The 14,231-nt window shown below is 40.8% G+C and overlaps 1 protein-coding gene and 1 pseudogene across 1 annotated transcript; one reads left to right on the forward strand and one right to left on the reverse strand.

Annotated features, from left to right (window-relative positions):
• Positions 1–1,551: 1,551 nt before the first annotated feature.
• On the forward strand, positions 1,552–4,937 carry LOC114897096 (U3 small nucleolar RNA-associated protein 14 homolog A-like). The gene is made up of 3 exons (XM_029225763.1): positions 1,552–1,722; positions 2,320–4,374; positions 4,427–4,937. Exons 2-3 carry the CDS (start codon positions 2,372–2,374, stop codon positions 4,743–4,745), a joined length of 2,322 nt encoding a protein of 773 aa, XP_029081596.1. The 5' UTR covers positions 1,552–1,722; positions 2,320–2,371; the 3' UTR covers positions 4,746–4,937.
• An 8,348-nt stretch (positions 4,938–13,285) lies between these two features.
• Positions 13,286–13,573, reverse strand: LOC114896669 (annotated as a pseudogene).
• Positions 13,574–14,231: the final 658 nt, after the last annotated feature.

A 14,231-nucleotide genomic window follows, 5' to 3' on the forward strand; every position in this document is an offset into this window, starting at 1 on the left:
AAGCACTCAGTAAATTCTAGCTTTAAAAATATAGATTTGTGTGGCTATATGGTCCCCTTTGTTGACTAAAGGAATTAATCAGACTTAAAACTCTGCTCATGCAGCAGAGGTAACAAGTTAAACATATATGAAAATTCCACAGTCACTACCATCTCTGACACCAAAAACACTATTGTCAAACAGTGTTAGAGTATTGGAAAGTATAGAGATTATATAGAAATAAAAATATGTATAAAATTCATGATACTTGAATTTAAACATTAATCTCTAAGACTCCAGTCCAAAAATTCTATGACTCTATAATAATTTGGTACTAGATATTTGATATAATGAGTTTACCAAAGACAATTACTCAGTTATCTCGGTTTTTTCCTTTTAATCTCAACATAAACCTAGTCTAAAATTAAAATTTCTACGTTAACTCCAGGCACACACACAATGTCCACATAAGGCCCATCTCTTGGGGCTTAACCGTTCACTCCTGTCTGCAGAAATCTAAAGGCCACCCCAGGCCACCAACTTAATTATAACCAGGATGCGCACCAGAGGTGAAAAGACTCCTAGAGCAGTTTTTCAATCATCATCTCTCCAACTGACCTGGACTAGTGACACGAAAACCAGCAATTAAAAGCCTCAAGTTTAGAAATACATTCAGTTTCCCAAGTCCCCAAATGGCAAAGGTTAAGTGAATTATGTGGAGATAATTCGCCAACATCCCAAGGGAGGGTCCTGCTGACTTCAGATTCCTGGCTGTTTCAGTCTCATTTTTCCTTCCCAACTGATATGCTTCTTGCAGTAGTGCTGCCAATGTAAATATCAGAAAAATGAGAAGAGTTGCCGACAGGGAATATAAAAACCCTACAATATGTTTTCTAGGAGGGGCCATGTGATTAGCACACTGTGTTTCAGTTAACACTGAAGGCTTTTTCCTCTAGCTGTTTTCAAGAATAATAGTGAGTAAATTTACACTCGCCTCCATTAAAAATATTTAAGATCTTTATGGTGTTGCTTTGCTACTTAAATTGGAGAGCGTCGCCAGGCATCTTACTGTGTGAGACCATAACGGGAGCCGCAACTCTCCTTCAGGCTGAATTAGAAGCACCCATTACACCTCGAGTTGTGTGGTAACACCTCCACAGTGTTTCCAATTAACTTTGTAAGTTTTTAATCAGTGACAAATGCATCTTTGTAAATTCAATTTACCTTTTATTGCAGCACTATAAACCGTCTTGCTGCATTCCGGTACTTTGTGAACATTTTACTTGCTACTGACATAAGACAGCTGTTGGACCTACAACAAAGGCTAAGCTTTATGAGTTACCTGAATTAGGATGTAGGTGAAGTAATTAAACCCCGAAGAGAAAGAAGGAGGAAACAGATAGCCCTCCACCATCCACACACACCAATACACAGGCAGGAACTCCTGAAGCGACTGTGAAGCTGAAACATTCAAGATTAAATTCCCAGAAACTCCCTTCTTTGATTGTGAGTTGAAACTCACATTATGTTGAAAGAGGTAGATAAGTGAAAAGGTCAGGCACATTTTATTAATAAATCCATACTGATATTTGTTTTTCTTTTTAATCAGATTCAAATGCATCCTGTTAAAGGGCCACGGGTGATTAGGTCATAAATCTGAACAACCTTGAAGATGATGAAGGAAATGCTTCTCTGTAAAGCGATCATCATGCTGCCTGTTTCATCATTTACACATTTTTACAGGTGCAAGGAAAATGTTTAATTTCAAATTGCTTGCAAGACTCAGAATAAAATATTACTTTATAGGATCTTCAGATAATAAAGTAAATGAGCTAATAGCACACCTGAAAATACAGGGTTTTTTGTTTGTTTCTATCTTTGCTCCTAAAATAATAAAACGGCAAAAAATTAGGGGAAGGATTAGTGTGTTTGACCTCAACTATACTGACTTCGGGATTCTAGCTTAGGTTTTGTTTTGTTTGAATATTACTAATGACACGTTCACTCACTGCCCCTTGATGAAATTATGTCATAGTGAGTGATACGGTCATGAGACATATCTTTTGTTTCATATTTAATCAAAAGTCTGCATTTTTATAAAGGCAGGAAATTTATAGATGACATTTACCATTTTTTTCCTTAAATACTGAAGAATTCTTTTGTGTTATTTTTAGATTCATCACTCAACCATGAGACATTTACATCTGTGGCTTTCTATTATCCCATTGAAAATATTGTAAATGTTGTAATTTGTCAGGAGTTTTTGGACCCTGGCATTATTCTAATTTATTTATTCATTCATCAATTCACTTATTCATCAAGTATGTAATCTCTGCCTAGGATAAACAGTGACTGAAGATGTGTCCCCTCTCCTGAAGATCAAGGATTATAAATGAGCCTTTCGGCTTCCGCTCCTGGCCCATGTGAGATACAGGCTGGTGAGATGAGCTCGAGTCGGGCTGCGAAGAGCAGCCTTCTGGCTTTAAACCAACAGGGAGAACTAGAGGATTTGCCAAGAGATTACCCCTTGAGCACCAGTGAAGATGAGGGGGACAGTGGTGGAGAAAGAAAGCATCAAAAGCTTCTGGAAGCAATCAGTTCACTTGATGGAAAGAATAGGCGGAAATTGGCTGAGAGATCTGAGGCTAGTCCGAAGGTGTCAGAGTTCAGTGTCAATTCTGAAGGGTCAGGAGAAAAGCTGGTCCTTTCAGATCTGCTTGAGCCTGTTAAAACTTCATCCTCATTGGCTGCTGTGAAAAAGCAGCTGAATAGAGTCAAATCAAAGAAGACTGTGGAGTTACCCCTTCACAGAGAAGAGATCCACAGAGAAGTGGCATTCAATAAAACCTCACAAGTCCTCTCCAAATGGGATCCCGTCGCGCAGAAGAACTGGCAAGCAGAGCAGCTGGTTTTTCCCCTGAGCAAGCAGCAGTCCATCTTTCCTCCCATCGAACATGTGGTCAGTGGCTGGAAGGCAAGAACTCCCCTGGAGCAGGAGATTTTTAATCTCCTCCATAAGAACAAGCAGCCAGTGACAGACCCTTTACTGACTCCCACGGAAAAGGCCTCTCTCAAAGCCATGAGCCTGGAAGAGGTGAAGATGCGCCGAGCAGAGCTTCAAAGGGCCCGGGCCCTGCAGTCCTACTATGAGGCCAGGGCTCGAAGAGAGAAGAAAATCAAAAGCAAAAAGTATCACAAACTTCTGAAGAAAGGAAAGGCCAAGCAAGCCCTAAAAGAGTTTGAGAAGCTGCGGAAGGTCAATCCTGCTGCAGCACTGGAAGAACTGGAAAAACTCGAAAAGGCCAGAATGATGGAGCGAATGAGCCTTAAGCCCCAGAACAGTGGGAAATGGGCAAAGTCAAAGGCAGTTATGGCCAAATATGACCTGGAGGCTCGCCAGGCTATGCAGGAACAGTTGGCCAGGAACAAAGAGCTGATGCAGAAGATCCAGGTGGCCTCCGAGAGTGTGGAAGAGGAGGGAGGTGCGGAGGAAGAGGGTGAACCCTTTGTCCCTGATGTGGTGAATGAGGTGCAGGTGAAGGCAGACAGACCAAACCCCTGGATGTTCAGGAATCACTCAGGTGACACAAAAGAGGCTGAGGTCCAGGGGGACCCTGAAGAACTTGCAGAGCCTGCAGCCCAGGAGGCTCCTGAAAGTGAGGAAGAAGGACCAGTGGTGGCGGAAGAAATTCTGTTGAAAGAATTTGAGGAAAGGCGATCACTTAGACAAAAGTCTGGACTCAACCAGATCGCCAAGCCGGTGGGCAGCCAAGAAGCAAAAGATCTTAGCAGCCAGGAGGTGCTGTCTGAATTGAGGGCACTGTCTCAGAAACTCAACAGGGAGAGCCATCAGTCCAGGAAGCAAGAACTGAGTTCAACGAGGACAGTTCTGGCGGTCCAGAGAGGGGAACCTTCCGGGGAGGAAGAGGAGCCTCTGTTGCTGCAGAGGCCGCAGAGAGCACGAACTCTGGATGAACTGGAGGAGCTGGGCAAAGAAGGATGTTTTCAAAACAAGGAGCTTCCCAGAGCTGCGGTAGAAGGGCAGCAGTTGGAGAGGAACCCAAGTAATCATCTTGGTGTCCCCAAGGAGAAGAAAAGGAAGGAGCAAATGACTGATCTCCAGAACCTCCTGACCACAAAATCTCCTTCCATGAAGTCCTTGGCAGTTCCCACGACGGTAGAGGAGTTGGAAGATGAAGAGAGAGATCAAAGGCAGACGATAAAGGAAGCTTTTGCTGGGGATGATGTCATCAGAGACTTCTTGAAAGAGAAGAGGGAAGCTGTGGAGGCGAGTAAGCCGAAGGATGTGGACCTGACTCTGCCTGGCTGGGGCGAGTGGGGTGGTGTGGGCCTGAAGCCCAGTGCCAAGAAGAGACGCCGGTTTCTCATTAAAGGGTGAACCTTCTGGCCTTTTCGAGTTTTTCCAGTTCTTCCAGTGCTGCAGCAGTACTGGAGGACCTGAGGGTCCTCCAAGGAAAGACAAGAATTTGCCAAATGTGATTCTCAAGGAGAAGCAGAACATCCATGCAGTGGCTCATCAGGTGCGGATGCTTCCATATCCATTCACACACCATCAGCAATTTGAAAGGACCATTCAGGCCCCTATAGGATCTACATGGGACCCCCAGAGGTCCTTCCAAAAGCTGACTATGCCCAAGGTTGTCACCAAGCCAGGCCATATCATTAAGCCTATAAAAGCAGAGGATGTGGGCTACCGGTCTTCCTCAAGGTCGGACCTCTCTGTCGTACAGAGAAATCCAAAATGACTCTCCACACGTCACAAAAAACAGCTGAAGAAAAACTCTGTAGATTGAGTTGCTGGAGTAGTGACATCTTGGTGCCCGTAACTGGGAGCCCTGACTGCTCCTCCATTGGCCCGGTTTTACTCCGAGCTGCAGGATCAGTTCCAAAACTGGCTTAGCACACCGCGGGTGTAGTTGAGCCACATTTTAGAAATAAAGGCGTTTTTTTAATCTTAAAAAAAAAAAAAAAAGGATTATAAATGAAAGAAAATTTTCAGACCTATATATATTTATGTGTTGTTTATTTCAGATGTTGATTTAGACTTTATATGTTTTTTAAATGTTTTTAAAAATCAGCCACAACCTAAAACTTTTCATTGAATCCATACATTATTAACATTTCTAAACTGTAGGCTTGTCTTTCTTTGACCTTTTCTGAAGGGCATACTCTTTGAATACTGTGTTTATTCTTCTGTATGTATCATAGACACTTTTGATAGCATATGAATTCTTTCTAATACATCTACAAACTAGGCAGAACACGGTTTTGATTTCATTACCCTGTTTTTCCCCATTCTTTATTACAGGTATTAAAGAAAGAATAAAATTCTTGACAGGTTACTGTATAGCTACTTTAGAATGTAGGAACTAGACATGAAAAGGGCCCTTTCAACTTGCTATCAACTGATCATTAGTTTCTCACCATTTCTTCTGGGTGCTCAGAAAAATATGGCCAGGTGTAGGAGAGGAGTTTTAGCAGACAGTATTGAGTTTATGTTCTTTATCCCACAATATGATTTTCACCCAGTTGTAGGAGCACTCCAGTGATAGTCCCGGGACATGGAGGACAAGAAGATTTATACCCTAGCACAGCACAGTCCTTAGATAGGGAGGCCGTCAAGGGGGTTACTAAGCGTGGTTCCCCACCCTCAGTTCTCAGCCCAACCCTAACAAAACCAACCCAAGGATGTTTCCAAAGAGGTGGAGAGACAGGTGGCCTCCCAGAACTCAGGCTTTCATGATCATCTCCCAGGATGTCATCTGACACCCCAACGCGACACCAGAACATGCCTTAAAGTTGGGACAAATCAAAGACGAGATTCAAAGGCTTTGCAGAGGTGCCCTGGTGCAGTGAGCAAACTGTAAAAAGCTGCCGCTTACTGATAGCTTGAAACACACAAGCAGGCATGGCGCTGTCACAACAGCCCTACATGGTTGATAAGGAAGCAGGGGTGCAGTGATTTACCTGGAGATAACAAAATTCTGGAGCCGGAATTCATACCCGTGTTGGCTATGAATTCCACAGTTATGGACAGTATTGCGGACAGTATAACAGCCCATGCTCTTAACCACTATACTAACTTGCCCATCAGATGCCAAAATGTCACACTCTCTCTGAAGCCTAAATCCTTATTCTTTAAAATAAAATTTTAAATCTATGAGATCTCTTGAGTAACAAAGTTTACACCCCAGAAACCCATCCTTATGTGAAAACTAAATAATTGTTGCTATAGTTCAATGCCATTTCTTTTTACTTTATGCTGCCAAGCTATGTTCGATAGACACTATTACCGCTGTAGTAAGTATGCATTAGAATTAAAGACACTCTGTAAAACAGCAACGAGTCTGCCCTGTTTCGTTGCAAAACATGCCTCTATTTTAGAAAAGTAGATTAATTTTCCCCCCACTGGACTGTTTCCGTTTAAACCAACTTACAACCAAAGCTACCTTACCATAATTTATGTTTAGCTTTTTTAATAAAAGCCTTATAATAATGTCTCTTGCATATGAAGGACTTCATAGTATTGTATGTGATATGCAAATTGTTTCCACCAAAACAAACTAAAAGCAGGTTTGTACATATTCTGTATTATTTAATGATGTAAAACTCTAGCTCTTGAAGTAATTAATTAGGGATCATTAGGAATTATCATTTTGGATCATGGTCAGGGAACATTTTAAAAATCAATGAACATTGAAGTCTTCACTCTCTCCACACCCCCAAAAACAAAAATGATTAAGAACAAATTCCTAGGGTATTGTCAGGCACCCTCGAAACACTCACGTCTGGTATCTTCTGCAACAGCTCAATCAATAGGGAAGAGTAATGTAATAATTGCTGCAACATTTTCTGTAATTCCTCATTGTGATAGCAACAGCGTTTCAGTGATATTCAGAGAGACTATTTATGGTGCTTAAGGTAAGAAGGTTCTGCCATGTGCAGCATAACAAATAGATCAGCGTGGATATTTAACCCTTAATGTGAAAAACTCAGTGAAAGTAAAGAAGCAGTTGAGCACTTAATCATAAACTTAAGTTATCAAATTCTCTCTATGCCAGACAATAGTCACAGGACATTGAGCCACAGGGCATTTGAACAGGCAGAATAGTATTTGATGACCATGAATTAATAGAGGACCAGTTGAATAAAATATGGTATATCCACACAACAGAAGATTATGCAATTGTTAAATAAATTGTTAAAAGATGAGGAAGCTTGCTGTGTACTGATATGAAAAATTCTCCAAGATATTTTATTGAGTGGACAAAGCAAACTGCAGGATATTTTGTATATACTAGTCTACTTTTTACATATAATCGGAAGAAAATTAAGCACATACATTTGTATTTACTTCTATATCAATAAGGAAACTCTGAAAGCTATATCTAAAACTAATAACGTTTCTACCTGGGCGTATTTGTGGTAAGGTGGGGGTACTGGGGTGGATGGAAGACATTAATGAATGCAAGCTATTTATATAAATATCTTTATATAAATATCATTATATATTTTATATATATAAATTATTTATATACATATAATGAACATGTGAATGTATTACTTATTCAATAAATTTAAAGTTGCTTAAGTGATGTATGTACCGTCAACAGGAAACTAGTTAAGTAAATATGGCAGATTCATAGAGTGGAATATTATGTGGCCATAAAACAGAATAAGGAAAGTCTTTATGTGTTGATAGAGAAAGATCTCTCAGATGTGTTACTATGCTTAAAAGGATATTCACGTGCAGAATAATGTCCTTCACATGCTACCATTTTTGTGGAAGGAGGAGGCATATAAACTTGTACTTGCTTGTGGATGATTAATTAGCTCTAAAGGGACATACACAGAATGAATATCTGTGGTTGGTTCTGCTGAGGGAAACAACTTTGTGGTGTAGCTTGAGGGTAGAAGGGAGACTTTTCACTGAATAGCCTGTTACGCTTTTTTTAAAAAAAAATTTGACTGTTATTATCTTTTTATAAATATAAAATTTAAGCATTTAATTTTTAAAACAGTATTTAATTATAATCACTGCTTTTTCCTAAAGAAAGAAAAGAATGAATCAATAAATTGATCTCAAAAGTACAGAAAAGAAGAAAACCAAGCTCTAATTTATCAAACTATCTAATTTATCAGGTTACTAATCCAACTACTAGTATTTCTCCTAATTTTCTTCTATACTAGTTTGACTGTAGTGTACTACTTTGATTGAAACTTAGCTTAATAAACTTAACTGGATTCATATTTTCTAGACATGTAAATACATGTCATATTTGTCTCTCATCCACCCCACCTCCCACTCCAGGAAGGGAAGACTAAATGGACTGAGATTGCATAAGTTAAATTTTACCTGGTTCATTATCACTTTCAAATAATTTATGCGTTTTAAGCAGCTGCTTTTCTTCTCCTATGTGTCAATCATGCAAATTAGCAAGACCTCAAAGAAACTAGCCCATAATAAGTCAATTGTTAAGCTCAGTCTTTCACAGGGTTATCTTTCCCTGTGCAGATGTTAACAGCTGTAAAGCACCCATACTTCCACATTGGAAAGTAGTGGAATGATCATGAGTTTATAGTTAAACACATGTAAGGTTTAATCTTGCCCTGCCGTTTATAATCTACATGTTCTTGGACAAATCATTTAATGCCTTTATGCCTCGGTTTTCCTTATCTGTAGAATTGGAATGCGAATGCCTATTCACAGGGCTGTCATTTATATAAGGTAGGAGACTAAAGTGTTTAGTAGAACTTTTGTTACTGGGATGACCGATTGTCCCAGTTTCCCTGAGACTTTTTCCTTCAGCCCTGAAAGTCCCACGTCCTGGGAAACTCCTTAGTCCCAGGCAGATCAGGACAGCTAGTCACCCTATTTGCTACAAAAGGAATATGCAGTGTGAATTAAAATTTTGGGTGCCCAAACCAGGGAGGGCAGTAGTGTCCACAGTAGATTATTTTTATTCCTTCTTGAGAGGCTTCAGTGAGGACACAAAAAGTCAGTTCTGAAATTTTTAGGCAATTAAAGTACAAGATTGGAAAAAAAAGAAAAAGAAATGAAGATTTCACTACTTGTGAAGGCAATATGTGGTTCTATGATAATAGAAATACTGTAGGACATTTGATGAGCGCTTATATATGTGTATGTGTATATGTATATATGTGTGTGTGAATGCATATGCCAGACACTGTTCTAAGCACTTCACATCCTTTATATCATTTAATGCTCACAACAATCCTATAAGGAAGGTACTGTTACTCTCATTTTACAAATGAAGACACTAAGGCACAGAGATGTTGAGAAATTTGCCCATAGTCACCAAAGAGGAGATGATCAAGGTGCGATTCAAAAACAGTAGAATGGTTCTGGAGCCCATTCTCTATTAAACGTGCCTCTAAAGGACCTTCAATATTGAGAACTTCATCGTTCATTTCTATTGTAAGTGCTATAAACAGAAGTTCATCAGAGAACATTGAAGTAGGAACTCCACAAGGAGTTCTCAACTGAGCAGGAGAGAGATGCAGCTGCTGCTTCTGGGAACCTTAGGAAACTCTGAAGAAGGAGGTGGAGCAGCCTCAGCTATTCATCGTGGACACACTGACACTTTTGAGTATTGGAGGGCGACAAGGGGGAGTCAGACTCCTAGTTATTCCCTTTTTCCCCTGCTTCCCTCAACTTCTAGGAGACCTTGGCGGTTAGCTGAAGCAGTTCACAGAAAAATCCACCCATGTCTTTGACCACGGCAACACTATGAAGATTAAAGGGAGAAGTGTGTCCGTTACAAAATGAAGACCCACCTTCCCAAAACCTACTTCTTTTTTACCTCCTGCCACTAAGCATGGACTCTGCTGAATCTCCTGTCCCCAGTATGGAATGGACTGGGAAGAGCACTGGCCTGGAGAGATTTTTAAACAACTTGTCCAAAAGCACTACCTCTTAGCCATTCTGTGCCTCAGTTTCCTTGTCTGTAAAATGGGTCTTATAACATTATTCCTGTCTACATCACTCACATTATTGTGAGGATCATGAAATCTTGGTCTGTATAGCAAATATTTGTGGAATGCCTAATACGTACAAGGCTATAAATGAGAGAAGACAACAATAACAACAAAAAGAAAGTACAAGATAGGCAGGGAAAGGTGAGTAGTGATTTGACTTGGGAGCCAGATGGCCTGCATTTTAGTTCTGGTTCTGTTGGAGATCAACTATGTGTCTGGCCTCAATGCCACTGGGCCTTGGGTTCATCATCTATAAGTGAGAAATTTAGATCAGCTCTTTCTTAGCTCTAAAATTCTATTTTAGGGATAGTCAGAAATCCCCAACTGCTGTGAAAAGTCTCTGCACACCACTAAGAGGAGATGAAAAAGCTCAGCACCCCTTGTCTTTTCAGCCCCTCCAACGCTGTGAGCATGTATCGAGCACTATCTACTGTGTGGAAAACTTCCTGCTGAGTAGGAACAAGGTGAATGAGACCCAGCCCGTGCCCTCCACTCACATAGGACTGAGTGAGAATTATTTTTGCCTGTCAAAATCTGAGAAATCTCTGGCGGGAAGTGGGTTACCAGCTGGGGCTGAAGGTTGGGTAAATCTTTAATGGGCAGTAGATGACAAGGCACTGAGGGCAGAGGCAGCAGCCTGAACGGGGCAGGGGACTGCTAGTTGTCTAGAATCCTACTGCAGACTGCAAAGAGAGGTCACAGGGCTTGGTGAGAGCAGATAATAAATATTACAGAGAGCTCTTTTACTAGGGTCACAGCTACCCAGACTGCTAAGTGGGAAAGAAATACCACCCAGACTGCTAAGCGGGAAAGAAAATGGAGGCCGCGGGTAATTAGAGGGAGGAGAGAGAGGAGAACCTGAAGTGGAAGCCGAAATGCGAGGCCCAGGAAAGGCTTCTTTAGAAAAGGCGGGGGCGGGATTTGAACATGTTTGTGAATATATGACAAATTAGCAGCCGAAAGAGAGCAACATAGAAAAGTTCACTTTGGGAAGGAGCAAGGAATTTTATTCTTTCCAGACTTCAGCTACGGGAAGAAAAGAAAACTTCAAGAAAATGAAAATAGTTGATAAAGGGTGGGGAGAGGTGGAATTGGAGCAAGGTGGTCAAGATTCCAGTCATAAGATAAATAAGTGCTAGGGATGTAATGTACAACATGATGACTACAGTTAACACTGTTGTAATCATATATAGGAAAGTTGATAAGAGAGTAGATCCTGACAATCCTCATCACAAGGAAAAAAACATTTGTTTTTCTAAATCTGTATGAGATGATGGATGTCAACTAAACTTATTGTAATAATCATTTCACGATATATGTCAAATCATCATGCTGAACACCTTAACCTTATACAGTGCTATATGTCAATTACATCTCAATAAAAGTAAAAAATAAGTGCATTTAATAATAATACTACCAAAAAAAAGAAAATAGTTGGTGGAATTTGTGTTACATGGTCTCAATCAACAGAGTAAACAGTCAACAACACTGCACCAGCCCTTAGTTGACTCCCATTTTCACCTCAGTTTGGTGAACTGTTCTTCATGTTTCTATAACAAGGACAGTGGTACTTAACTACTGGGATAATATTTTGGTTAACTGAAGGCTTATTGAAGATTTCAAACAGATATTCTACCTTTGTTACAACTTCTGTTTTTAAATTTTGTAAAAGTCTATTATTCTACTCTCCTTTCTTGGAAATTAAAATGTAAAAATGGGCTTAAAATTAGGATTTATTGGTATTTTTAATAAAATATTCTCAATTTTAAAATTGATGATTATAGAAAATATGGAAAATAAGAAAAGTGTGAGGAGGAAAAATTTTCACATAGCCCACAGCCCAAACATTACTAATATTTTGGGGCTAGTATTTCCCTCTAGTTTTTTTTTTTCTAGGCATTTTTAACTGTTATGGTCTGATGCAAATAATATATATTGGGGTTTTTTTCCATTTAATCATAGAAAACAGGAATTTTCTCATTATTACAAACTCTGTCAAGAGTTTGCCTACACTCTTCATTTTAATATCTGAATTCTATGATGAAACTATGCCATTAATTATTTAGTCACTCCTCTATTTGGACATTTGGGTTGTTTTTAATCTTTCACCATGACACATAATGCAGCAGTATGCAGATTAGAAAGGAGTTTTCTAATTTATTTAGCATAATTTTCTTAACTTTGATTCACATACCATACAATTCATCCATTCAGAAGTGTTTTGAATTAAGTTTTAATTCTGTGATTAAGGATCTGGCTGTTATTAATGGTCAGTTGTTTCACTGGGAACAATGATGTCCCAAAGTAAAAGCCCAGGACAGTGTCGTCCAATAGAAATATAATGCAAGTTATATAGGTAATTTTAAATCTTCTAGTAACCACATTTTTAAAAAGTAACAAGAAACAGGTGAAATTCATTTTAATAATACAATTTTATTGAACTTATATCTAAAATATTTTCAGCCTTTTTTTTTTCGGCTGCAAAAAGCTTTACTGTTCCCATTTGGCCCAAGGCTTGGGAGAGGGCTCCAGGGTGCTTACAAAGCTGCCTAGTGGCTGCAGAGACGGGCTTCAGGCAGAAGCCTTGACACCAGAGGACTCCTCAGAGGCCGCTGTGGGACAGGCTGGGACCTGGGACCCTTTACTGGAGTGCTTGCACCTGGACAAATGTCTCCTCCAGCAACAGAATACAAAGAAACTATAAGGGACTAAAAATAACTGCCTGCTTGCACAGTTGGGGCAAATTATGAACAAAGAGATACAAAAAGGCCAAAACCCAACTGACACTTCAGAGGTGTGGGGAGCAAAAGCAGAATACTAGGCATGATCCCTGCTCACAGCACCACCAAAGGGATGGGCAGACCACCTAAGCCGCCCCTCCAGCCCCACCCACCGATCTACCCCTATCCTCACCCAATTTAAGGGACCAGTGCAACGCACCCTCGCTATTCCCAGGAACGAGCGAGGGCACCTGTTACTTGCTTTTGCTCCCTCATGCTGCAGCATGACTCCCAATAAAGCCTTGCCTAAATTCCCCCTCTGGCCTCTTATCAATTTCTATTGATTAAAGAGTCCAAGAACCCTGGTTGGTAACAGCTGGGCTCCAGGAGGCCCTAGCCATGCCTGAGGGTGAGTGTTTGGAAGAGAACTAGCCCAGCCCAGCCTGGGGACCAACCAGCTTGCAGAGGTGAGTCACGTGGTCCTCATCTTCTCGGTGAGTTTCAGCTGCTCAGCCAGGTCGCGGCTCTCCGGGAAGTCACAGAGCGGGGCATCTGGCGGGCAGCTTTCACAGAGTTCTGGGTTTTACCCCACTCATCTTGGGGTGGCTTCTGCACGTCCAGGAAGGGGGCCGCCCCGCTGGCTTTGCATTTTCAAGGCTGGGCTGGGCACCCTCGCGCTTCTCCTCGGCCAATTCGTGGAAAAAGTGGCCCACGCTCTCCAGAGCTACGTCGTCTCGGTGGAAATAGGAGCCCAGTGAGAGGTAGGTGTTGAAGGCCTGCAGATGCAGGTTGCCCGGGCCGTGGACGGTGACCTCCACCTCGGTGGAATAATTCTGACGAATCTGGGAGCTCATGGTTGATTGGTAATAAGGCGCTAAGCTCAAAAAATGGTGTTGGTTGGTCCCGGTGGCCGAGGATTGCTCAGTGGTTGGTTCTGAAGGCTGCGACTGGAAAAAGGTTGGAGCTTGGTCGGAGGCTGGAGCAAAGGGCGTCCCTGGGCCTGTTCTGTCCAAATACTGTTGAAGCAAGAGACAGATCCGCAGACCACCAAGCTCACTGCCCCAGACTTTAATCAATATAAAAAATTATTACTGAGATACTCTTTTTCATCCATGTTCAGTTTCCAAAAATCTAGTATGTATTTCAAACTTTAGCAAGTCTCAATTTGAACTAGTCATATCTCAAATACTTGACAGCCTCATGTGGCTAGCGGCTACTATGTTGGACAGTGCTTGCAGGTCTAGGAGTTTGGCTGACCAAATCTTTGGAAGGTAGCAGAAAGTTGCTTTAAATATATCTTCTGATTTATTTCCCCTTACCTTCCTTTTGTAAATTAAAAAAAAAATGAAGCAGGAACAAAATTTAGGTAACTGAAAAATCCTCCTAGAGAATGGTTAACTAAGTACTTACTGCTTTCACATACTACTGCATACTGAATATTTCTACCTCATGAGTAACAATTTATAATGTGTGAAAAAAGATGGTTTTAAAATATCTACTCTGTTATTCCAG

This window comes from Monodon monoceros, unplaced genomic scaffold, assembly GCF_005190385.1.
Source record: "Monodon monoceros isolate NGI ecotype Baffin Bay Population unplaced genomic scaffold, NGI_Narwhal_1 Super_Scaffold_16, whole genome shotgun sequence".
Lineage (NCBI taxonomy): Eukaryota > Metazoa > Chordata > Mammalia > Artiodactyla > Monodontidae > Monodon > Monodon monoceros.

Bases quoted from the DNA above. Each gene is read 5' to 3' on its own strand.
- LOC114897096 (XM_029225763.1), top strand. From the start codon at position 2,372: ATGAGCCTTTCGGCTTCCGCTCCTGGCCCATGTGAGATACAGGCTGGT. The intron at 4,375-4,426 runs GTGAACCTTCTG...GTGCTGCAGCAG, and splicing joins CGCCGGTTTCTCATTAAAGG to TACTGGAGGACCTGAGGGTC.